This window comes from Falco peregrinus, chromosome 8 (assembly GCF_023634155.1).
Source record: "Falco peregrinus isolate bFalPer1 chromosome 8, bFalPer1.pri, whole genome shotgun sequence".
NCBI classification, from domain to species: domain Eukaryota; kingdom Metazoa; phylum Chordata; class Aves; order Falconiformes; family Falconidae; genus Falco; species Falco peregrinus.
The window spans coordinates 5,098,809-5,125,833 of record NC_073728.1 but is presented as its reverse complement, the minus strand read 5'-3'; the positions used below and the strand labels follow the sequence as shown (position 1 = coordinate 5,125,833).

Genomic DNA, 27,025 nt, shown 5'->3' with positions numbered 1-27,025 from the left:
GAATGCCATCTGTTCTGAGCTTTTAATCAGCTCTACAGTATATTTCCTAAGAGATGGGAGGTGACCTGAGTGTGTTAAGTACTTTAATAGGTATTATTTTAATCTTTGGATCAGTAATTATGCTAATTAAACATTCCTGGCATTAATGGCCTTATGCCTACCCAAACTGCCCCCTGTAGTTTCATTTAAGGGGAACTTTACTATTGGCCCTTAAGTAGGTCTGTAATATTGTCGTTTCTGATTAATCAGTTACTGGGGTTTTTTTCTCTCCAGAGGCATGGCTGAACTCTGAATGATTCACATGAGATACTAAAATAAACCCGAATATCCTAAAGCTCTGTTATGTGTGATAACCTCTGTGTGTTTCAGGTGGTGCAGTGGTCCTATTGTTTAAAATGTTGATACCTGAACTCTGGGAATCATAGTTTTGTTGACCTTCTAGTTTATGACTGGTCTTGCTAAAGCCGGTCTGTGTATTACCTTAGTAGCTTACAAAACATGCTACTACTGATTGCTGGATGTGTTTGGGTATGGAAAGATAATACACTGTTTCTTTGATAGTAGTAGTAATGTTTGTGGAATCTCACATGAATTTAAGAAGTTGTCATAGTATGCCTTCTCTCATCGAGGATGAAAATGCAAAATTACCAGTTGATTTAGTAGTTCATTTAAGCTGTGTTAGAATAGAAGACACAGGACTGTGTGTTGTAGGTAGCAGGAATTGGTGTGCTTTGTGTATTAGTGTGATAGAAATGCATAGCTTTTAGTTAAATGGATGAAAACCTGAGTAATAACAGAACGTTTCTGTGACTATAAGAAACATTTTATAAAAAAATGTAATTGTGGTGACTAAAATAGAGCAGTGGTAAGAGTGGTAGCAAAGCTTATCTAAGCTCATTCTGAACTTTGTGAATCCTTGATTAACATAATATTTTTAAAATCACTCGTTTCAGGTTTTGATCACAACAAAGACAGCTGATGATGATTTCAGCACTCAGTACGCTTTGGATAGCAATGGGCATGTAACTTCTAAAAAGCCTTCCCATCTTGGGCAAGGTAGGATATCACTGTTCGGTGCTGCACTGTGACAGAAGTATTTTATGTTTCTCTGAAGCTCAATTTGATGTTGAAATACCCGTTCGGTTCTTGAAGGTTGAGTGTTAAATCTTTGCAGCTGTAAACATTTCTTGCCTTATGTCTGTCAACTGAGAGTGTTGTTATTGTAAGATATAATAGGTCTTGGAAATTGCTTTAGATAGTAATTACAGACTAGTTTCTCCTTCTCTGACTCACTTCTTCAACCTGACAGCAGAAATAAAAGCTCTAAAAATTCAGTGCCCCAGGTCCAGGCAGACCTACTATATAAGTATATGAAAGATTTGTTCAGGACCAAAACAATGTTTCTCTGCGTAGCGAAACCCTGGCTCAAAGGAGGAGGAGTTGCCCTGCTGCTATACAAAGAATTTGCTGGAAGCAGCATGGCTATAGGAAGAAGCAAAGTCACACTTCTTTCTAACCTGCAGGAAGGGTGTGTCGCTAGAAATCCTTCTGAGTGTTTGTGTGAAGGTTAAAGGTTGCCCTCACCTCAGAGGCAGCCTTGGTGGTTCAGGCGTGGTGTGGGTTTGGGGTAGCATCTGCTTAGCTAGCTGTTGCTCAGCAAGGTCCGTTACGACCACACTGTGTCCTGGCATTCACTAGTCAGCCGGTGTGTATTCCCAGAAGGAGTGCGCTCCTTTCTTGTCACAAGGCTGTGCTCCTGAGAAAGCAGTGGCAGCTTTTCCCGGTTGAGACAGCGGCTGCCCAGTATTGTGCCCACAAGCTGCCCCCCAGCTGGCTGCAGTGCTCATCCAGCAGCAGGGAGCTGAGCTGACTGCTGACCCAGCTCCCTTCCTCCTCCGCTGAGTGGCTGCAGGGAGTTATTAAGCCAGCAGAAGCTGCTGAGGGCTAGTCAATAGGCAAATACTGAAAAAACAGCTGAAGCTGAGAGCTCTCATTTTAGCTGATATTAACCAGGGACTCTTTAAGATTTAGACTCTTCCATTTTCCACAGCTGGAAAGCCTGTGGGTTGCATTGCCCTGTCTTTTGTCAAAATTGTTGAATGATTGACTGAATTCTGCCACATGTATTTAATACTTTGCAATATCCTTGCGGGCTATGGATTTATGTGATTGTGTTGGTAGGTGAATATTCCCCCGCTTACTATACACTGTGTCTTGAACAGAGCTAACTGGCTCTTCAGGTGCTACCCTAAAGCAAATGCTTGTGAAGGGCCTTTGCCTCTAGGTATGTCTGATTAGTTTCTAGTTTGTTAATCATTTTACTGATTAAAGTTAATATGTACTGAAAGAGTCTTCAGCTTTATTTGGTGCTGATTCTTACTATTGTCCATGTGTACAAAAGAAGGCTTAATGCTGCAATCACATCCCTAAATAAAGGAGGGGAACTGCAACTCTTGAGGTCTATAGGTACTTGTTTGGGGGAGGATGAGTGCTCATATGGTGTGTTTTTTCTCATGGGTTTATTTTGTATGCAGCAGTGTACAATATCCAGTCAGTGGTATGCTTTCAGTGTAATGTCTACTTATTTTTGTCACCTGTTTGCAGGTACTACAGTAACAGTCCTAAAGTTGTTTAAGAATCTTCCTGTAAGAAAGCAGTTTTATTCAACAAATAAAAAATGTAAGGAGGAACTGAAAAAAATCCAAGATCTACTCACAGCATATGGTATCATAAAACCAGACCTGAGGATCACCTTAACACATAATAAGGTAACAACGGGTTTTTCTCTATCAGCTGTCTTAAGGATCAATTTCTGATGAACTTAGGCAGTTAATGTAATAATTCCATAAACTCTTTTGTTCCTAGTTTTCTTTCCTCATAGGTTTGTTTTGGACTTCCACTGCTTTCTTCCCTTCATAGATACGTATTTGTGATTGGTTACAGATTTTGATCTAAACCTGTAAAACTCAGGCTCAGATCTTCTTGGTCTGTTCCAACACATGCCTGGGTACATACCTGGAGCATAAAAATTATTTTACATGCTAGTAGTATAAGAATGATTTTACATGCCGGTCATTAGTAAAGATGATGTTGGTGGTCTGCAGAATAAGGAAGTGAGACCTTACTAGGCCATGGGGCCTGGTCAAGCATTAAACTAAGCCTACTGAGAAAACTCAAAACTTACTTGGTTAGGCTGTCTGTCTGACTTGGTTTGGCTGGCTGGCTGGATAGATGCTCCACGCATACAGATAGTTTGCTGTATGCAGAGTCTTAAGAGCTCAATACATAATGATGGTTTTATTTAAAAAAGCTAAAAAATTCAATTTGCTACACTGGTATAAGAGTAACATACGACAGGCTTTGGTTGAGCTAGTTTTCTTTTCTTGGACTTGGGGAACAGGTTCAGAGGCTGCTTGGAGGCTGTTTTAACTTCCCACTGTACCGAACAGTAATTTGACAACACAGCTCCAGAAATGGCACGCTGAGCAGTTCTCCTTTACCTGACCCCAGTTTAACGTAGCAGATTTTATTGGCTGTACTCCTTTTGGCTCTTCTGAGAGGAAGGCTATGCCACCGAATTTCCAAATTGCCACAACGTAGAGAGTGACATCTTGTGGCCAGATGCCTTAGCAATTCTTTTTCTGGATTAAAGATGTTTGCTGATCTTGCTATTTGGCCTGTTCATTGAGCAAGCAAATCAGTTACTCGGTCAACCGAACATTCACTCTTCAGTTCCCTTTCAGTGGGAACGATGAATGACACTGTACGCTTTCTTGAAGTTACAACGGATTGTCTATCTGTTTCTGGAATTGTATAACTTGCTTTGATGATATTTATGTACATATTTCTAAATATTGAAATATAGATACTGTGACAAACAAAAGCCAGCTTTGTGCCTACAGAATTAGTGTTGTGAAGCTGAGAAAGTGTAACTGCTTTCAGTCTTATTTCATTGGGACTACAAAAAGCTTGAAACCACAAATCTCAAGGCTGTGCACTTCTTAGACTGTGTTAAGCTCCTTGACATATCTAGCAGTGATTCACAGTATCAGCCTTAAATATTGGTTAATAAAACTAATTTTGTCTTTTATTGGTGATTTGGTTTTGCCCTCTGACAATTTGCAAATTTTATTTTTTTCTTTGTGTGTGGTATTTTTATTTCATCCTCTTGGATTAGACTATTATGTATCTTGCTTTTTTTTTCTCTGCTAATCTTAATGCAATGGCAATAACGTGCAAGAAGTCGATCAATTCTTTTTTGCAATACCTACTGCAAAAATGGTGCAGAGAGCGATAGTAATTATTGCATGATGTTTTTGACTACCTGTCCTATTAGTTTCAGAGGTAAATTCTTCAATACACAATTTGAGTGGGTAGAATAAATCAGTACAAACGCCATCAGCAGGAAGTACCATTCATTGTAATGACAGACATGGTGCTGACTTTTTGGGCTCTTCATTTTGCCCTGCTGGCGTTACGTTCATTTAATTTATTTGGAAAGAAAACAGGTAAGAAGCTGATCAAACATTTCAACACAAGAGGTCGCTCAGTAGCTATTGGTGAGCAGGGGAAAGGCAATTGTACAGATAAGTCTGCCTCTGTGCACGTGTAAATGCTTTAAAATAGTCTGAAAATGTTAAAAAAAGCTTTGAATGCGGATTCTTGTGTTTCTACTGCTGTTGCCATTACTTTCAAAATAAAAAATTACCTATTGCATCATACCTTTTAAATAAATGTCACATTCTCAAATTCCAATATATAACAACTTTCAGCAGGTCTGTGTGCATCTGTTTTACCATAATATCACAGAACATGAATATCCATTCGTTATTTTTCCATCAGATGCTAAGTGTTATTCTCATTACAATTATTAATTCAGATCAGAAGGTGTTCTTCCTGTAGTCATACTACAGTATATCTGTGCTAGAATAATACTCCACTGAATAGGCTTGTCTGTGATTTATTTGTGTGTGTGGTGAGTGTTATATTTCTGTTTGAAATTACTAGGATAAAGAATCAACTTCTTAGAGTGGCTTTATTTTTCATGTAGCTCATTGATTATATATTAGTTAAAAAAATATATATGTGCAGTTATTCAGAGGAGTTCCTAGAATCCTGAATTCTTGAGGCTGAGCCAATACTTTCTGTTGCAATGGAAGAAGAGACATGTTGAGAGTAAGATCAGGTTCCGAGGCTTAAAAGAGCAAGAAGGTAGCAGAGATGAGGTATTGCAGAAGGAGACGAGGAAGGATGGGTCAAAAGAGTAGAAAAGGTAGTAAGTGAAAAAAGTGTAAGTGAAAGTGTATGTCAAAGAAATCTTCAAAATAAATGACAAAACCAGTACTTCTAAAAAAACCTCAACAACAACCAGACAGTCTTTAAAGTCCTGTATTTTAGTAGAAATTAAAGGAGAATGGAAGAAAGCATAGCTCTAGCTTTCCCAAGGAAGAATGTAATGAAGCACTTTCATAGAAGTGTCTGAGGGTAGGCATCTGAAAATGTTGCATAATGGATTCTAGCAGAAGGTTACTTGGGCAAGTCAGACCTCTTACTGAGCTGTCAAGTGTGTGTGTGTGTGTATATATATATTTTAGGATGCACAATACATTGCATGTTTTATTTCTACCATGTTTTTTAAAAAAGCTGTATGTCTTATGCTTCTTGAGATCTCAGCAATTTTTCTTGTTGTTGTGCTGCATTTCATATCTGTGTTGGTTTGGAAAATATTACCATTAAGTGTCTGATTTCTTGTCTGCGAAGAACCACAATGCTGTTCCTGCCTTTGGGTTGTTTTTTACTAAGAAAATAGATATCCTTTTATCATTCATCCTAGGGCTCGTTCATTGCGGATTTCCGAGATAGGAAATACTGAATTGCTCTTTCTGCTCAGAATGTTTTGTTTGCATTAGCAATAAATAATGAATCACTTTGCAGATCAACCCTTGAAGTACTATTGCTATTTTGACAACTTGGATTAGCTAGTGCTCCTTCTTTTTATGAAGGTTTATCCTGCCAAGACATTCTTTGAATACTGATAATGTTGATCCTCTTGCCAGTATGGTTATGTTAGAAAGAGGTATTTTTCTTCTTTCATCACCATGTTCCTTGAAAGCATATTGAATAATGAGACAGCCAAATGGAAATAATTCACATGAGTATTCAGCAAGTTTATTTAAAGTTAATGTTATCTGAAGGCATGCTAAGAACATTCCAAAGTTAGCTACCGCTTAAACCGCGTCAAACTCTTCAGCCCAAAATGCCATGTTCTAGCCACCTGTGAGCTCTGGCTGTATTTTACCTGAGGTGGTGTAGGGCTCTTACCTGGAACAACAGTTTTCACACTCCTCACTGTTCAGCACCACTAGCCCTTGGCTCAGTCTTAAAGCCACTGCTGTTCAAGAAATGCCATTGTGTGTTGAAAGACTGATGATACGGAATACTTGAACTCTGTTCTGGTTGGTTTTGTTCCACAGACTCTGAAATGAGAGAGACATCCAATAACTATACCTGTTTCAACAATTTCAGGTGTAATAGAGCTGAACAAACTATGGCGGCAGGTGGCTTAGATGGCGCCTATCAGCAGGTCGTACCATATACCATACACAGCAGCTGGTCCCACGTCTTGTGCAAAACACAGGTGGGCCATAAGTAAACTCAATAAATTTTCCAGTTCCAGTTGAGGAAAAACCTGCATATGGGAATATTTTTTTCCAGTATTTTTCATGCACAGTATTTTGAAGCCTTAGTCACACACAGTTCTGCCTAGAAGTATGTCTTGTTTGTTTCTTGAGGGTCATCGGTCAGAACTTCTGGAAGCAAGAGGTCCACTTTAAAGCTGTTATTGTAACTCTGGGTGGTATTCTTCCCCAAACCCTCTTTGTGGGTGGTGTTGTCCCAAAAGGTGCCACCTTTTTTTTTTTTTTTTTTTCCTTTCTTTACAGTAAGTCTTCTCTTCTTTCCAAAGTTGGATAATTTCAACCTACAGTCCGTATCCGATAGTGCAAAACCAGTTTGTTTTCTGTCTCTGAGTCCTCTGTAATAGGTGTGGGGTTTTTGAGATGGAGTAAGTGCATTAGGGTAAATTTACCATTCTTAATACTGGGATTATACTTTGCATTCATTTCATTTATTGTGCTTCCAAACTGAGCAGAAACAGCAGCACGTAAGCTCTTTCTTGAGTTGGAAAGGCTACTCTGTTTTAATGTAATGATGGTAAATTAAGTCCCTCCCTAATCTGTGTGTCTTAAAATATAAAGAGGAATTACGATTAAGAATCTGCTGTGCTCTGCAGCCAACATGCTTTCATGCTGACCTGGAATATAGCTCAGTCTTTACTTCCATTCGTTGTTCAGTGGCTTTGCTGAGAAAGCCAAACAGAGAGTTGATTATGGTGTTTTTTGTGCTGAGGACACCTGTCCACTAGGAAATGCGCTGAGACCCTCAACTCAATTTACATCAGCCAGAGAACAGCTGCCAGATGGTAACTACTTTTGGTCACTACCAACCTGGTTGAATTTGAACTGGTGACCTAGAGGTGAAATGCTTTATATCCTATTACTAATTCCTTGAGGTTTCCAGTTTCTCATCCATCACTTTTTTCAAATGACAGCACAGTATATGTCTGAAATCTCAAAACAATTACTGTTTCACATATGCAGTGTGTGTTGCAGAATCTGAGATGTGCCTTTAGCTATTGCAAGTCTTTCACACTCACTTGTACACTTAAAAAAGGTTAGCAGAAAAAAAAAGATGTTTCCAGAGCTGCCTGGGAGTTTCCCCTCTTCCAGACCAGTGTAGTTTTTCAGTTGGGTATGTTACTTTTGTTAACCACTATTTTCCAAAAAGCTTGTAAACCTCCCTTTATTTAAATAGAATTCACTGTGATGATGTACATCCTCTGAATGACAGTTTAGGATTAGAAACTGTGGTTTTTTGACAGTAGTTTAATTGTTTGGGAGGTTTTATTACTTTTTTTTTTCTTTTTTCCTTCTGCTATGGAAGTGGAATTTGTCTAAATGCCCACAGCTGAACGCGAGTGGTTAAAGCAGCCAAAAACCTTAAAGCTCTCTCTCGCCTTTGTAATTCTTGAAAGGCTCTGAAGATGTATCTTACCAGGTGAAGGTCCTTGGCGCGTTGTAATACCTGTTAGCTAGTCTTCTAACGTACTTCCCAGCTCCCAAATACAAGCATTTCTCCACTGCGTGATGCTCCAGAAAGCCTTTTCGTTGAGAGGGTGCTCTCGTGTCACAGAAGGGATATCTGAGCAGAAAATACATCAGAGTTTGTGGGATGAGCAGTGCCGTGGAACATCACGGTCTTTCAACATATTCCCTTGGTAGCTGTAATGTCTGATGCCCATGGGATAGACAGATAGGTCGACTGCATCTGATGAGCAGAAAACTGGTGCCTTGCATTTCTCTGTTGCGTACCTCCACTGGTAGCTGTCCCACCATCACTTAAGAAATGAATGGGACAACCAGTTCCTCAGGGGCAAATATAAAATATATGGGGGAAATAATTATGATTATGTAGAGCGGTGCATTACTGGTTTTTTAAGCCAAATTGAAAGACTGCTGTGATTGCTGTTTTCAGGTGAGGATTATGCAAGAGCACTCTCCTAGTAGTATAATTTACCATTGGTTTTAAAACAAGACATTGGTTATGGTGTGGAGCTGATAAAGAACACCAACATTTTTCAAGGCTGGGATTTTAAAGAATGTGGTTAAGACTTTATCTTGATCTCTTAGTTGATAGGCTTTCTTCCACTGCAGAGAACATGGCAGCCCTTGCAGTTAGGCATCTGTGCATCATAAACTAAAGACATTATTTATACTCATTGTACAAGGTGATGTCCTGTTGTTTCCCTTGGTCTCAGTTCAAACTTTGGATACTGCTGCCTGGCTTTGTTCCTGTTTTTGTACTCTCTTAGCACATAGGCAACAGTGTTTTCACTTGTGCTGGAGCCTAATAAACTACTAGGTTTTAGTCAGGAAAGCGAAGGAACACACTGGCCCAAAGAGTTAACAGTCTGCAGGCGAGATCTGGGATGCCAAGGTGACAGGATTTTTGAAGCATGTAAAACAAAATTAGAGGCTGTGAAATGTCGATGGTTTACTGAGCTAAGTCATGTTACATTACCAGCCTGCAGTTCCTGTACAGTGCTTACTCTGCTAGGCTTTTACACCCTCAAACTTTATTACAGGATAAATAACACAATGATTGTCACAAAACAAAGAAACTAAATGGTTTCTGAGTGGTAAAAGTGCACTTCGTGAAGTTACTGCCATTATATAGTAATAAGGTAAATGGGATGAATCTGCTTAACTTGTAGCATCATAGTTGCGCTGAAGTAGCTACAGTCAGCAACAGCATCCAGTCCCCAGCTCTAATTAAAGACTTCTTTCATCTGTGATTTGCAAATCATTGTGGCTTCTGGTAGAAGTTCTGAAATATGAAGGATAGTTAGGGATGAGGAGTGGCTGTATTTTTTTCTCTGTCTTTCCTTGGTGGCTTTGAGGAGACAAATAATGAGCAGCTCTTCCTCTCCTCAGTGTCAGACACTATGGAACCCAGTGGGAAGAGGTTGCATACTCTTTCTCCACTGTACGCATTTTTCAAGGAATCCTTCTGGGCTATGTGTATGCATCCTGAAGTAACAGAGATGCCTGCTCCGTGTGTGCATGTACGCTGTCATCCTCCACAAAAGTATGCATATGTCCTAGGGCTGGATGGGGCTGAAGAAATACATGCGCACAGGCACACACACACACACGTACTTATCTTCTCTATATGTGCCATAGATTTTATATATGTTATGACATTTTATAAGATCTAGATCATGTAATCCCCTTCAATGAAATAAGGAGGGAGGTGGGATATATTTGGCTAGCTCTAGCAAAACCTAAGATGGGCCATATGTAATAATATATCTTTGAGTAGGCTGTTTCTGCAGTGTCATCATACTGACTAGAGTCAGATTCTTCCTTGGCTCATCCTGGACACCCGCTTTATATGACCTAGAAAAAAACATATGGGGGGTGTGTGTGGGGTGTATTTTTAGCTAAACTAAAGGGTATAAGCAAGGTTAAAAAAATAGGGTATTGCAGGAACCTCATGGAAACAGGTTTCTAAAATAAATGAAATGGAACGGGCATTGTTTCTTTGGAATTTTTAATGCCTGTTGATACATCTGGAGAGTCTAGGAAAGTAATTTTCATTAAATTACCAGTTATTCCTATGTTGTTGCTTCATAATGTACAGCCAGGGCTAAAAATGAACACACAATCTATTTTGTGTTTATATAGTATAAAAATTTAGGACGTGCCAGGCCTCTAGTATGTAGGCTTTAATTTAACCTACAGTGGTAACTAGTTCCTAAAATTTTGTCTGTAGTTCTGAGTATTAATATCTGATAAATATATGACTAGTTAAAAAAATACCCCCTGAACTTACTAACGGTATCTACTTCTAGCAAGTTTGCATTTAATAAGCTCTCATTTTCCACAGCTTTCTTGAAAGCCACCTTACTGAAGTGATCTTTTCACAGTCCGCAGTATGACCCATTCAGCATACTCAGTATGTATATATATATACATATAGTATAACCTTGCATTAATCAGCAGCTAAGATTTATATCTGTACCTGCGGCATCACACTAGTATACCTAAAATAAACAGCACGATGTTTATATTAGTCATGTAACATGTGTCTTTCTCAGTTTGGTCACATGCATTTAATTTAAAATATATCCAGTAAAGAAAAAATTGCTTGGCACTTCGTGTTTCCATTTTAAGTAATCAATTTTAAAATAGAAACAGTACAGGATATGTTTTATAAGGGGAGCTCTAAAGAAGAGGACAAATTCTTTCATCACTCCAAAATGTCTTTGAGGAGATTTACAGCAGGTGTAGAGGAGAGAGGCTGCGGCAGCATGCTTTGTGCAGCCCTGGGCTGTCCTTTGCTGCTGCCGAAGCACGGTGGGGACTCCCTGCCAGAGCTGTGGACACCCGGCCTGTGGCTCTGCTTGCTCGTTTCTCCTCCTGCCCTTTTTGTATTCGCTGCCCTCCCTGGTATAAATTGTCCTTTATGTTTGAGGGAGTCATGCTCGCTGTAGGATGTCTGAGCTGTGATCCAGCGAAGGGCTGTCGGGGCTGGTGTCTAGGAGGTGAGTCAGGTTCAGGGAGGACTGAAAAGCCCCACTTCACAAATGCTGCATAGTGTACATGGAAATGGAAAATTAAAGGTTTGGGGAATAGTTTTAGGCTCTTAAAGCTTTACAATTCCACCTGTCCTGTAGGAAGGGAATATCGTTTTACGGGAGCACTGTGTTCTTCCGTGGAATTCACCCCTCAAGGCCAGCACATATCCTACTGGACAGGTGGAATTTTAAGGCTATGTATTGCATTTCTTGAGATGGGTGGATGTGTATTCTTCTCTTGCTCACCATGCTTTCACATAACATCCCGTACCACAATACTGTGAACTCATTTTGAATTTATTGGACACCTAGCACCTATTTAGAACATCAATTTTAAAGACCACTGTAACTTTAAAGTGCAACTTGCTGCATATTTTTTCCTTTTGTGTTTTTATGTTGCACATTGCAGTGCACTTAGCTAACAGTGACATAAATAATGTGGATCTGAATCTAGCAGTCTCAATTGCATGGAAGCAGAAAGCCAACCAAGCAAAATTTTGTTATTGTTGATACACAGCATTAAAAGTCAGCAGATTCAGAGTTAAATTTGTGGCTGTTTAGCATAGGACTTCTCATTTGTGGGAGACAAAATTGCACCTCCCAAAGCAGCTAATACTTTCTGTACATGTAAGTGGACTTGACAAGTAACTTCTGATGCAAGTTGTAGTTCGTACTGCCTTACTGTATTAAATCTTTGCAATTGTATTACAAGATATGTAGCTAACAGAACAGATATCCTTTTATCCTTCTCACTTTTACAAAGTTTTCATTTGACAAACAACTGCTTTCCTTATAAATACTTCCTTGTATAGTCCTTTCCTTTCTAAATAGCAGGCTTATCATAAAACCAGGGTATCCAGGTGAGAGCTGTGAGTGGACATCTAATAGCCTGATTTCTACCAAAATGACCTGTCTCTTGAGTAAAAGTACCACAGGCATTGCAATGCCCACCTTCTGATGTTGACCACTGTGCCAGGGACATGTCATGAACCCTCAATTTATCTGCTGAGTAAAACCACAAATCCTACTGCTGCATATCTAAGAGGAGAAGTAGTATTTTTATTGATTTGTTTTTAACAGTTGTTTCGGGTGCACAAGTCCAGATTAGCCATGTAACATCCATAAATACAAGCTATGCTTAATTTTCCAATCGCTGCGAGTCTAAATAAGTAATACAATATGAGAAGACATGCCAAAAAGTGCCATATCGTGTGTGTTAACACTGAAAGTTGTGAATGTAAGAGGGTCAAAGTACAGAATGTTACATATACAGTATGTGTGCAGTTGCATATGCATGTTCGTAGACATGACTTGAGTTCAACAAATATAATGTCAAAAATTTGACTCTGTGCCATTTGTTTCAGGCAGTTATTTGGCAGAAGACCAGGGTGTCAGATCACAAAATGGCCTGTATGTCAGTTCTGGGAACAGCCGTTATGGGCAGTATGGTACCTTTTCAACACTGCTGTGAAGATCCTGAGGTGAGTTTAAACTTCCTACTCCCATATCCACTTAAAGCCTGTCAATGAAGAGAGCTAAGTCAATATTCCAAAAGAAGGGAGACTGAAAAAGAGAGTATTATTTCCAGACTGACATCTGATTATGCGTTTCATTCTGTTACTGTCCTCTCTGTAAAATTAATTGGTTTGGCAATTGAAAATCCACTCCAAGAACCGTCTAGTCAGGACTCATGTGGCACTGATCAAATGGCAGTAAAAACAGTTGTGATGACAAATGCAGAATTGCTGATTGCTCAGAGCTGTCTAAGTTGGGATTCCTGGCCCACAGGCAGGTTATGCTCTGATTAATATCTAAGCATTTATATCATTCTCATCTTGGTGGACTCTTAGCCTTACCCTCTAAAGAATATCCCCTCAATTTCAGTGAGCAGCACCTGAGCAGCAAAAGAAACACAATTTAGAAGGTAAGCTATGCAAAATTTCCACTAAACATATATTTCAGGGAAGTACTAGTTAGTTTTCAAAAAGTTCAGTGCACTTGGCTTTCTTTGCCCCTGTTGAAACTGAGGCAATTCCCCATGATATTCTCCATTGTCTAATATTTTCAAAACTCTTTTTTACTCTGCTTCTATTTATGTTGGAGACATTCTTAAAAAGGGGAGTCTTGCTACTGATGACCCTTCAAAGTTGCATTTTCCTGTATCTTGTAGTAATAAATCTTGACCAGTCACATCGATGAGATCAATCACCATCTGGAAAGTCACAGGGGCTGTTAAACACAGCTTACCATGCTGCATTCAGCATAAATTGTGTTTAATAATGTTATTCAGATTTCAGTAAAGTCTGAATATATGTATTAAAGTTCAATAGCGTTACTGAGCTTGTCAGAATGCTTCATATGCAGGGAATTGAGGGCGGAAAAAGCAAAGTTGCTTCTTGTAGTTTGTGAAGTTTTAGTTGCTTATGTCTGAACAGAGCCATCCAGAGTCATTCCTACCTGAGTGCAGGTTGGAAGTGCCCCACAGGACAAGTGCAGGGGGCTCCGAAGGGAAGACATGGGGGTATTTAGAAGGGACTAGCTTGAAGGAGGCACTAAGGTTCTCACATTACTTCTCTACTATATCATGAGGCATCCATATTCCTTGAATAGAAGTTGGAGAACATTCCATCTCTCTCTCTGTCTCTAAATAGTGTGTAAAATACCACGTGCATCATTTATAGGTGCATAAGTGATCCATGCATATTGCTCACGCACAAATCTCTGTTCAGAAACCATGGACATTTCTAAATTAAGCAGCCAAACACTATGAAATGGCAGAATCAAGGGTGCCTGTGTAACCCTTTCTTTCTCCCTTGTGTGCAGGTGTTGAGCTAGGTATTTAATGACAGGGCATATGCTGCTTTTTTTCTTCCCATTAGGTCCATGCCTCATTCAGTACACAGACCAGGGGGCAGCTCTTTAATTCTTTTCTTTTCCTACTTGGTCATTGTGCATACTCCTTTGCTGCAGAGTCTACTCTGAAGACAAAACTAATCCTGCTATGAACAGCTTTCTGTAAGCTGTACCTTACTAACCACAGAGTTAAAACTTCTGTAACAAGTGATCCAGGTGTTTTAAAGACTGGCCTTCTTCAAAACATCTCCGTTATGAGCACGGAATGAAACAAGAACATAAAGGTGTCTCCAGAGCGTGCAAACTCAGGAGCTACTTGTAAAATAAAAAGAAAATTAAGAAAATAAAGAATTGACACAACTTTTTACATGTATAAAACAACATCTATGCTTTTCGCATCCCCGGTCTTGTAAATGGGTGGATCTGTTTTGGCTGAAAACTTTCACACAGGGAATTTTCTTGGTCTCTTCTGTTTCTGTGGAGGATAGGTTTAGCAGATAACATGTGCCACTGGAGAAAAAGATAAGTACTAAAGAAAGAAATTCTACTGTCCACTTCAACACAGATATAATTTAATACATATGTAAGTTGTCTTTTAGTAAAGTATTAATTCTGAAAACAGTTAATCTAAAAGCAAAAATTCAGTAATATTTTCCAGTCTCTGTAACTTTGTCTTTATACTTCATATAATTTCCTATATGAAAATTTGTAATAATTAAGACTAGTTTTAGAAATTGTTACTAACTTTTAATGACCATACTGATATGCTACGTGGCTTTAAATATAGCTGCAGTCAGCCATTTCTAAATCTGGCGGCTTCTTAAATGAGTTATTTAGAGACTTTCAGTTTTGCTTTAATGTTTTCTGTAAATAAAAAATATTGTTTGAAGTGAAAGTGCAAATATTTGGGAATTAGAAAAGGAGCTTGAAGGGTAGAGGAGGAACGTTGAGGGAGGATGTGCTAAAGTTGCAGAATAAAATCTAGAAGCGCTGCATGTTGTTTTCTGATAATCATCCAACAGATATTTGACACCTCTTTAACTTGACCAGTGGTGTTTGGTTATGTGCAACGTTGCTGACCAGAACACTCCAGCTTTAGCACAGAATGCTTGTTACAAGGTCAAGAGGGAATAAGGGAGCACATGAGCAGATAGCTGGCGTGACGTAGATGAATGGGAAGGATAGGCCAAATCCCAGGGATTTTAAACTCCGTTTCAAATGCATGATAATTTGGATTTTAGTAAATACAAGTGGTTCTGCCAAAAGCAAAGCTAACAAGGTCCAATTTCTGCATTCAGTGATCTACTCTGCTACCAGAACATTCTCCAGACTTTCCCGTATCTCCAAAATCTCCATCCTCACAGTGCCCCAGTGCTCCTTCACCTGTTAGTTTGGGCACGTGGCAGTGGGGCAATGTGTGGGGCAGGACGTAGGCTGGTCAGCATGTGGGTTCTTACATGCTGATGGATTCTGGCTTTTGAAAAGTTACTATTGCCTTTTCCTCAGTAAGGTCATTATCTTGAGGCTGTCCTCTCCAAACAGCTGTCAGTTATCACAGAAATTGTGGAAATATAATATCTTTGGGATTTCTGCTTCTTCATCAGATTGAATTGAAATTGATCCAACAGTTTCAAAGTTGCTTGGTGGGGGAGAGGGGGAGGTGATGGAACAGGCAGCACAAGTTATTGGCATCATTTTGACCTTAAAAAAACCCTAAGCTAAAGAACCTCAAAAGAAAAATCTTAAAACTGCGAGTTAATGCTACGTACTCAAATCGTGTGATTTTTTTTTCCAAGGCTCCTTGGCAGTGCTGTGTGCTCGCAGGTTCTGCTGCGGTCTGTGAGTCGTGGGTGCTCAGCACTCTTGAGAGTCAGCTGATTTGGATACAGGTGGCGTAGGTAAATTTAGGTGCCCTGAATAAATAGCCTAGGACAGGCTATTTAAGGTGCCCTGCATGTAGAAAGGGGGGGATTATGTGCTTTGGGCTTTCCCCACAGGGGTAATTCACTACTGCCTGCACCAGGCTGGGCAGCAGTGCGTGCCTTTAGCTTGGACAGGGGTTAAGCTGGGCAATCCTACAGTCAGCAAGGCAAAAGCTGGCTGGCGTTGTTCTCCACAGCCCTCAGCTGCAGACAGCAACCTGGTGCAACTGGCAGCCCAAATGGGAAATTTCTCAAAAAATTGATCCAGGAGAACAGATACAAACCCATCCTTCTCAAACACCCCCCCCCCCCCTTTTTTTTTTTTTAATCTTTTGTATCATAACTTTCAAGAAGCAGTGCATGCATTTAAACATCTTGGACTCACGTACAATCTAATTTTAATATCTCACCTCTGAAAAAAAACTTTTTGGGGTCCCTTTTTAAAAACTTTTGCACTGTATTTGTTTTATCATTGCAGATAAATCTTTCTGGATTTCTCCCAAAAGCTGAGTCAGACAGTTCTTTGACAAGCCTTTCAAGTTCAGAAAGGAGTTTCATTTTTATAAATAATCGTCCAGTTCACCAGAAGGAAATACTGAAGGTAACACCTACTCGCTTTTTATTCAAGGTATACAAATGTGACAACTTTGAGGAAAGAAACACCTATACAATCTATAGCCTTTTTTACCCAAATAAAATAAATAGAGTATTACAGTTGAAGATACCAGCATTCACAACAAAAACCTCTTCTGCAGATCTGATACTCCTGGTGCCTCAGTTCTTTTCCATGTGCTGCAGTCACTTACAACCACAAAGCTGGATGTTATGTTTATGGCTGTTTAAAAAAAAAAAACCCCGTGGTTTCAGATAGTCTGTGTGAGAGACCAGAATTGTTGATTCTTTCTTTGTATTAGGCTGCAGAAATACATCTGTGTGGTTTTTCATGAGGGACCTTTATGTAGTTTCTTGTAAGAGAATTCTTCTGAAAACACAGCTTTGATTTTGTCCACTTCTTACTGTGGACAAGCAAATCAAGCAAATACACATAGTTTCCCTTTAAATTTGTGTATGCATTGGATAAAAATGAAAGTGATAGTGCAGCAGCATTGGCTACAGCTAGGCATCGTGTAGGCAGAATTTGATACTCTTGGGTTTCTCACACTACTGAACCTTGCAGCACCTCACTTGGAGCAGCCTTGCTCTCCTAATCCTTGCCCTCCCCAGAAAAGAAATTCACATTCATGCCAAAGTGTACATGTAGGTTTTAAAGTGAGGACAATGAAGTAGCTTTCAGCTGGCCAGCAGAGCTTTGTCAATGTAAACCCTGGACTTGTATTGGTACCTTAAGTGCTCAGCTTGGATCCCCTGGCAGAGACAGCTTTTTAACCAGAGCACGGAGGGCTAGGTGCAAGGTGGGATTCAGAGTACTATCGTTCAAAGTAAAATATATTGCCCTTCGGTTAGGGCTGTTCTTGTGGAAGTTTATCACTTGCACTGCTCCTACCTTTTTTTGTGTCCAGTCGGTAGGGTTTTTTTGGCCAGATGAGGATAACAGTACATCTGTAAGAATACATTTTGATGGGTTTGGAAAACAAGCTATAGCTCACTTTTATCTCCATGCTATGTATGGGAAAGAAGTGCTGGTGGACCTCTTATTGCTATAGTTCTGTGCCAGATGAGGATAGACTGAGAATATTAAGGTTAGAGTAACTTGAAAATATTTAAATGAGTTTACTATTATTTAAACAATATTTAAGAATTTAAAAATAAAATTTAATCTGCAGTGGCTCTTCATTTTTTTTTATGCTTTCCATTTTTTCGGTCAGGTTAACTTATTCTTTTTTCCAGTATGTATGTCTGTTGAAGGATCCCTGATACTAGAGGGAAATGCAAGGATTTTTATTTGATGCTTCTAGTTAATAAGATCAAAATTCTGAAACAACTAAATAATTTTGTAGTCTTTTGGAGGAGTTTTTGGGAGGATTATAGAGAAAATGGTAAGGGCAAGCAGAGCTTGAGAAAAGCTGTATATTTATAGTTGTGTTAATAAAAGGAACAAATTAATCCCATTCTGGGAGAAGGGCAAGTCTGAGGTGGAAGTACTACTTTTTCAAACAGACTTTAGTTTGGCTTAAAGAGACAAGCAGTGTAGTTGCATGCTATGTAAGTAGATATTCTTTTAAAAACAAACAAATAATAGTATTTGTGTTTATTGAAAAAGTGAGTATTGGATTTGCAGCCCAATTTGGGCATATCATATCTTTTCTTCCAAGTGTGATCAATACATTCATCTTCATTCAGATCAAATTAGCTACCATTAGTGTCTTGGAATTGCTTCCTTTTTTTATTTAGCTGTGAAGATGAGGAAGCCAACAGCTGCCCTCTTGGTGATTACTCTGGCATACATGTATACCCACAAGGACATTTTTTGGCATTCCTTTAACTTCAGAAAAAAACCCCAACAAACCAGTTATGCTTTTATAATGTCAAATTTTGTTTCTGTGCTTTGTGTCTATTTTATTGCCTTTACTGACATCTGTTTATTAAATCAATCTGTAGTTAATTCGACAGTACTACAGCCTAGTGACACACAAGGACTGTACTCGTTTATATCCTGTTTTCTTTTTGAATATTACTGTACCTGCCTCTGCTGTGGATGTGAATTTAACACCTGATAAAACTCAAGTTTTGCTGCATTATAAGGTAACTAAGGTTTTAATCTGGTTTTGAGTTGTGAACTTTTTACTTGTGTAAGCATAATAAGGGCTTCTGGGACTTCTGAAATGTTCGGAGATAAACAGTACCACTGTTTTTAATTTTTTGTTCTGTTCTGTTACATTATAGCTTGCCTTTATCACAGGAGTGTGTTGTTTGAAATGTATTGAAAAGGCTAGATGGAGGATTATTCAAAATTAATTTCCCAGTTGATTTCAAAGATCATTTTTACGCTGTCAGAGATATGTATGTATCACTTCATTTTCAGATGGCTTTATAGTGAGAGAAGCTAAATGGAGTTATGATGCGTGTCCTCACATAAATCTCGTGTTTAACTTCATAATTACACTAAGTAGTCACTTTTTAAATGTCACGTACGTTAAGGTGGGGGCGGCGGGGTCGAGGGAGTTGATTTCTGTTCAAAGCAGTATTTTGCTATTATGTGTATAGATTATTGTTGACATCACTTAAGTTTCAGGCTATCCTGTTCATACTATCAGGACCATATATGCACATGTTTTTGAGGCTGTGTAGTGATAAATTTCCATAAAGTCACTTTTGCTTTGTAGCACTAGATATGAAAAACAGTGCCACAGAAGTTAAGGCAGCTACATAGGTAAGGCGGTTATTCAAAGTGAGTGTAGGTAGTCACACCGGTATGTTAATCCTCTTCTTCACTGAAAGTTTTTGCCTATGTTAATCCTGTAAATGTACTGCCTGTTGAGTGTCACTTGTGTGAAAATTAACACAGTATTCTCACATTTCGTCTGGTTTAAACCTTGCCTTTGGCATTAGAAAAAAGGGTTGTTGGTCGTTTTTTTCCTTCTTTTTTTTTTTTGTTTGTTTTGTTTGTTTTATTTTGTGCGTGTTTTTTCTTTTTACTTTTTTTTTTCTGTCATTTGATGCAAAGCTGCCTTGGAAGCATACACCGTGAAAGCACCTACACAAAGGTGCTTACATGAAATGGGATGTTGTTGGTGCATCTGTCTTGACTGTAAGCTTTTAACTCAATATTATCTGAGAATAGCTTTGCCCGATACTGGTTTAAGCAGTTAGTACCTACTTAATCAGTTTTGTGACATCAAACTAAACCGGTGGAGCAGAATCACAAAATATTTGAGGCTGTTCAGCATGAGTCTTTTTGAGCATGTGTGAACAACTTAAATGCAATAATATGTCCAGATTTGTTTGGAAAATATTCTGAAAAAGATGACTTTGCTTATTGTTCTGTATTCTCAGTATCTGTCAGTTACATTTTCAGGTGTGCTTGTGTGTGTGACTTTTCTGTTTGTTTTTTGTTTGTTTGGTTTTTTTTTTCTTTCCCCCAGGAATCTGTCTTACTTGCTGTTGAAAATGTGTTGAAATCACTGTATGGGCCACTACCTGCTACAGTCCCTGGTGAAAGTAAAAAAACAGATGTTACCTCAGAAGACATGTTTGTTCATAGAACAGAACAAACAGATGTGGTTGTTAATGAAATGGGACCATCTGGAAACGATGATCTACATGCTCATACTTCATTCCTTTCATTCAGCAGTGATGTGCAAAACTGTCAAGTAGCAAAAAACACAGAGATCTGCTTAAATCATCAGACGTTTTCTGGTGATAATGTACATAGTCGCCTGGACAAAAAAGAGGTTTCTAAGAGTGATGCCTTTCCAGACAGTTCCTTAAATTTATTGTGTGTGGAGGAACAGAAGGGACAGAATATAACTGATATTCAGAGTAACGGTGTTCCCATGGACCCCAAGTCTAAAAAAGCTGATGAACATCTTTTGAGTTCTGATAATATTGATGAAACAGAAAAGAATGAGGAAACCTTAGGCCCTAAAGACTTACCTGAAGTCTCTGCTGATGATTGGAGTATGGGAATTGGATTTAAAAACTCTTTAGGGGACAACCTGGAACCTGTTAAGATTTTGATACCTGAGGTTGGAGGAACAATTAATAAGCAAAATGAACGTACCGGTGAAGAAAGCAATGATCCACAAATCTCAAATCAAAGCATAAAGACAAGAAATGTGATAAGTGACAAATTCGGACATGTGACGGCTTATGACTTAATTAGTAGTAGAATAATAAGGAAACCAAAGTCTGCAATTGGATTTTTCACTCAAGAATGTCGTCCAAAATTGATAACTGATAATCCAAAGACCAGCATGGATGACATCCTGCTGAAAATTGAAGAGCAGTGGAAGAACTTGAATGAAGAGGAAAAAAAGAAGTAAGTTTTCAGGCTGTGACTTCTAAATCTGGTAGTTACCAATGAGTCACCTGTAGTGAAGTTAAAAAAAAAATGTAACTTTCCAGTTATTTGTGAAAAATGGAACAGAAAATGATTTCTGACTTTTCAAGATAAGCATCAGTATTGTGAGTTGTTGTCTTTTACTGTGCACAGATGTGCACTGCTGATTTGAGCTACTCATTTTGCCACTGTGCCGTGGAGCAGTTAGGGACAGTTTTGCTGAATTGTTATTTAGTGATAACAGACAAGAAAATGTACTGCTTGAATCCTGTGAACTTCTGTTTTCTAAGGGCTGCCCGTGTGTTGTCACTCCTGATGCACTGTCAATGAAAACTATCATGCTGATGGATGAGGCACCGTATAGTTCTTCCAGAGCTTTTCCAGCGAACACTTCTTTTTTATTGCTACAAAGTGAGAATTCTTTTTCAGGATTGGAACATTTGGTAAACTCCTTTCCTCTAAAGTTAGTACATATCCTAACCTAGGCTACCTCAGAATTGTATTTGTAAAACCCAATCAAATGACACAAGGAATTTCTTTTTCCCCTAAACAGCTATTCCAGTGCTGGTTCAGAGAGTATAGTACAGTTTGAATTTTAATCTGTTTCAGTCAAGACCAAATATCTTTTTAGATTACAATCAGAATAGCTAAATTCCATATTTTTTCTAAAATGAATTGTCACTGAGTCTTATATCACAGGTAGGGATAAGTCTATCTGCAAGCAAGCAAAATATTTTAGCCTAACTTGGGGCAGGGGTTGGATATTAGATGTATGTTGTTCTTTATATGGAACTTCTATTATGGTAAAAGATTAATTAGAATAATGGATTTTGAGACATTCTAAGATAATTAAGAAGAAAAACCACCCAAAAGCCAAACCTTCCACAGCTTGTTTGTGATTTTATAAAATGTAAAACTCCACGGCATCACACAAATGAGGAAAATAGAAGTAGTTCTTCAATAGGTTTACATGCAATGATTTGAATGCAAATTGTGATTTGTAGCAGAAAGTTTGAAAAATGCAATTTTGGTTCTAAAGAACAAACTCATTGGAAGTGGTGTAAAAATGTGTTTTCTTCATGCTAAGGAAGCAGGAGAGGGAATTAAGAAAGACCACTGAAAAGGAAATTATACTAGCCAAAGCAGCGTAATTTTAGCACTAATGAGAGATTCACCTAGGAGATTGGTAAGACAGAGAAGCTATACCTGTTGAATTACTGCTAACATATCTGGTTTTTCTTTGACTTCTTGACTTTGAAAACATCTGCATTGTTCTGAATACCAGCTACATCAGAGTAAAATAAAACATTTTTATCTAGCTTTTGATTTACCTAATTTAAAGCTTACTAAGCAAGCAACATGCTGCGATCATAAAACCATATATATTTTTTTGTTTTGTCCATCTCTGCATTAGCAGAAATATTAATGTAATAGTAGAAATCTATTCCAATTATATTCATGCTTTTAATGAATTGAAACAAAAGGTTCTGCCAGCTGTTTCAGAAAATTTTAATTTGCTCTGGTTTAGCTTTTGAGATTTCATGGTTGCTTTCCTGGTACAACTGTTATGTTTAAGAGTGTGCCTACAGATTAACTTTTTATTAGTTCAGGAAGGAGACCTTTCTGGTAATGAAGTTTTCCTTATATGTAGTATTGAGTACGGTATATTATATATATTTTCCTTATATGTAGGACTGAGTCCAGAGGATGTTGAAGTGAATGAAAGATTTACCACTAGTTGTATCGCTACATTTCAGCTTTGGTGTGGCTCTTTTCCACTTTTAATCTTTTAAAACTGCCTCAGAAAATAACAAATAGGAAGAGTACGCAGATATCTGTTCCTCCAAGGCAACAATCCAGAAGACCTGTTGTACGTCTGGCAGAGAACATTAAGTCTTGCCTACCAGATACTCTGGATAAATTGGGCCACCTAGAGGTAACAGCAAATGTATATACGACTGGGCAGCCAAAGTGCTGCAGTTCTACTGAGTGTGCTATACCTCCAACTTCATGCAACCCTGCTTGCAAGACACCACTTTTCCTGGGCTCTAGTCCTCCACCCTTCTGTGATAAAGTCAGGCGTTTGTTACAATGGGTGTGCTTGGCTCCAGCATCTCTTTTTCATTCTGTGGCTCCTCCAGCAGGTTTGAGTGAGTTCAAATCCCTTTTGGGAGCAGTACAACCAACAGATGTCTCATAGTGACATAGGATGGCCTTTTCAAAACAAGCCAGCATTTATTACTCAACCGGAATGTAAAATGTTATGGTCTTTAGGTTATAATAGAAGAGGAAAGCTTCCATGCATGTCCATGTTGGCAGCATCGCATATCCCCCTGGTTTGCAAAGCCAGGGTTTAATTTCTTGCACTCACTCTGCTCTTACTTAACACAGCTTGCCTGTGTTTCTGGCCTTGATATTTCTTGCATATCAGGCTGAGGTAGGAGTAGGAGAAGCCCCTCCAAGTGCCCTGACAGTGGCAGCAGTGGTTATCCTGAAAGTGTAGGAAAGGTTCAGAGCTAGACGCATGTTATCATGAGGCTAACAAATCGCCTTGTCAGCACTCTACAGTAATTCTTCATGTGTGTATTTGTACCTTGGGAGAAACATCATTTCAGGTAGCGTGCGTGGCCTTGGCTGGCTGTTGACAGGGAAGAGTATGCACATAGACAGTCATTAGTGGTAATGAACTTGCCTGTGGTAGCTTTTTATTGCCCGATAAACTTTCCATTCATCGCATGGCTCGTGTGTGTATGTACATTATTTGCAACTCTTTCACGGTGGGGTAAATATACTTCCTTAGCAATTCCAGAAAAAAATCTTTTTTTTTAACTATATTTTAACCTTTTAGTTAACATGTTCGGTTTCTTTGGTTTGGAGGTCATTCGGTGGTACCATCTGGTCATTGCCCTTCCATCGTATCTCTAGCCAGCTCCATTCATATACTGCCAGATATTAAGCGTGACTAATGGTATTAATATCTGGTATCAGCCCTTCCGTTCTGCTGCTTGTCCCCAGCATCTGAGCAGTCATGATGGCAGGTCCATATTGTCCACTCCTAGGAAATGGTGCTAGTCACCTGAAACCTATGCATTTCAGAAGCAAATTGAAAAGCTGATGTGGGCAATTAAAAGCTTTTTTAAATTTTCGCAAAGCAAGGAAACACAGAATGTAATACTCATGGTGACAGTTTGAGTTGATTTGATTTCATTATGTGAAGAGGCTGATGCTGAGATGCGTTACATTCAGAACGTGATGCCTGTCTATTCTGGTCACATCTACCCATGTGGCCATTTCCAGTCAGAGTTTACTCCAGATAGTCAAATTCAGATTATTTGTCTTACAAGGCCTGAGAGAGCTTATATTAAAAGGTTTTTGTTATATGCTAAATGTTTTACTTAGGTTTAAGATGCAAGGGGAAAAGAAGAAATCATGAATCCATTTTTCTAGTTAAGCCAAAGCTGCCTGTGAAACTAGACTTTGTTGTAGTCTTCCTCTCCCCCCTTGCACCCAGTTTTGCAAATTTCCTTGGCTTTAGGTTTTATAGCTTCAGGAAAGGATCCTGAATTTACAGTCTTAATTCACTAAGAGAAAAAACTGTTCATGTAGCACTTGTTGATTATACTTGCCTCTGTGAAAGGATTTTTGAAAAGGCAAAGTTGTTCCCTTGCAGTTTGTAAACCTGCTGTTTTCTTTGATTCTGAGCAAGTCACTGATAGTGATGTATATGAATTTGCAAAACCCTCATAATCAAAGCTTGTAAGGCTAGAATTTTGCTGGTGGTAGCCTAAAATGACAGGCAAGTGGGAGTTTCTTTGCAAGTGCTTTTGTTTTGCGTTATCAGTGTATCACTGAAAGCTCAGTTCTCTTACAGTTAAATATTTTCCCCTATTTGAATTGGGTCCATTCAAAACAAAGTATGTATTGATCTGGTCAAAACTATAAATGTATTTGGGATAAAAAAAAATCTGTTCAAGTGATTTCATCCATTCATTTTAAAAGGAGCAGATGTTTTTTATCTTAATGTTTACTCCATATTTTCTAGGACATGATTTATTGCAAGAAAGTATTTAAGCTGACTTTTTTAGTTAACTAAATATTGGTACCATATGTGAATGCTAGCACATCATAATTAATTGCAAATGGTGACCCTTTTGTTGACCTTAATTTTCTAGCATGCATACACATAATTGAATCAAACTGTTCCAGCAAGTAGCAATAAATAAATACGACCAGCTAAAATACTTATTTCCAATACTTATATATGATAGTACTACTTTTTTTTTTTTTTTTTAATTGAAGATAGGACTGGTTTAAATTACCTTCTAGAATTCAGAATATCAAATAAGGGCAGAAAGAAGGAGTTCAGCAAACCACTCCTTTGGCCTTCAAACAAGTAAGATTCATATGCAGTAGGCAAGTATAAGCCTGGCATCCATAAAGTTTTAGCTATCTTCCTGACATTTGTAAACTCATTAAGAATCCATTCAGGTTGTAGAGATTTAGTATGTAGTAATGTTTTAGCCATTTGGACAGCATTTAGGAGTAGTTTGTTACTGAGTACTTTCTGAAAAATCTATAGGTTTATTAGTTACAGAATTCTGTGAAAATGGTGTCTATTCTGTATTCTCATGCTTTTTATTTATGTGGCTAATTCTAGGCTGTTTGAAGTCAAATGTACTTCTTTATATTAAGTGAAGCCTGAGGCTTACTTGTTGAGGCTCCAGACTCTTACCTAACCGCATGGACTCTCCTTGATGTCTGTAGAGCTCTAGAAGCTTAAATGACTTCGTGAATTGGGCTGGATGTATCTGTGACAAAACTCCATCCAAAACTTATGTATCTGATTGTGAATTAGGGTTGAACACAGTCTTTGGGACTGAAGTCAAAAGCAACTTGCAGTAGCTCTTTGTATGATACAATTCACTCCTCCCCCTTCAGTAATTCAGGTTTTGCTGGCTGTCATGGAAATTTTGTCAATGAAATGAATTGATTGATTGACAACTTTGCCTTTTCAAAAATCCTTTCACAGAGGCAAGTATAATCAACAAATGAAAAAATGTCAAGGAAAATTTCCAACTCATCATTTTCAAAGGGTAATGTAATACAGGCACAGTCCCTGATGTCCTTCTACCTCTGTCATATTGGAAAGCAGATTGACGTGGCTACTTGAATGAACCATGGGCATTGGTCTTGTCTGTTGAAATGGTTCATTTGCCTTTTGTTTTAGTATGTTGGGGGCTGAAATTTGGTGGTTTTTATCTGATTATGCTACTGGTTTGTTTTCTCCTTTAAGTTATGAAATAAAAGCTGCTAAAGACCTGGAACGATACAACAGAGAGGTCAGGAAAGCTATGGGACGGGCAGCACACCGACCAACGAAGGAGGCAGAAAAACAGAAACCCAAGCTGAAGACTTCTCCATCCAACCAGCAGAAGCTTGACAAGATATTTCATGCTCAGACCGAAAAGAAGCAGAAACCTGAACAGCCTAGAAAAATTGTCACAGTGCCTTTTTCTCTAAGTTCCTGTAGACGTCAGCTTCAGAGACATCAGAAAAATGACTCAGATGAACACGAGCTTTTCCTGATCCGTCGTCCAAGTTTTCCTGATGTCTGGATATTTGCTACTGAGAAGAAGCTAATGTTGCTGAATCCATATAGGTTGGAAGAAGCCCTGCTATGTAAGAGATTAATGATGAATCATAAGCTTCCAGTAGAGAAACTGGACAAGCCAATTGTGTTAGCAGACAGGTATAGTACAATTGAGCAAAAATTTATGTTATTTCAGTGTCATTTGATAATTATTTACAATACACTTTAGTAAGACCCTGTTTGCTAATTCTGTCATTATTTGTACATTAATTTATCTATAAGAACAGGTTTTTGTTTTGTGTACTTTTACCTTCTAGTAATAAGCAGGCCTGGTCATATTCCAGTTGAAGTAAGTATGACTTTTGACTGGTTTCTTTGGTAATGCAGTGAACACAAATTTCTTTCCCCAGAGGAGAATTAAATGCTCTACATTTTCACAACTTCACTCTAGCTAACTGACCCCCATGGGTTAGAGAATGGCTGAGCTAATTATTGTTATATGC

General features: G+C 38.5%; 1 protein-coding gene across 4 annotated transcripts in view; it reads left to right on the top strand.

Annotated features, from left to right (window-relative positions):
• PMS1 (PMS1 homolog 1, mismatch repair system component) overlaps positions 1-27,025 on the top strand; it is a 47,518-nt gene that overhangs the window by 9,186 nt on the left and 11,307 nt on the right. For 3 of the 4 annotated variants that reach the window (XM_055813144.1, XM_055813143.1, XM_005241304.4), the window contains exons 4-10: positions 954-1,056; positions 2,605-2,768; positions 12,562-12,678; positions 16,451-16,573; positions 18,532-18,675; positions 20,016-20,911; positions 26,226-26,681. In XM_055813144.1, the coding sequence (XP_055669119.1) occupies positions 954-1,056; positions 2,605-2,768; positions 12,562-12,678; positions 16,451-16,573; positions 18,532-18,675; positions 20,016-20,911; positions 26,226-26,681 (2,003 nt within the window). The remainder of the gene's footprint in view (positions 1-953; positions 1,057-2,604; positions 2,769-12,561; positions 12,679-16,450; positions 16,574-18,531; positions 18,676-20,015; positions 20,912-26,225; positions 26,682-27,025) is intronic. The other variant, XM_027792232.2, reaches the window with a different exon arrangement.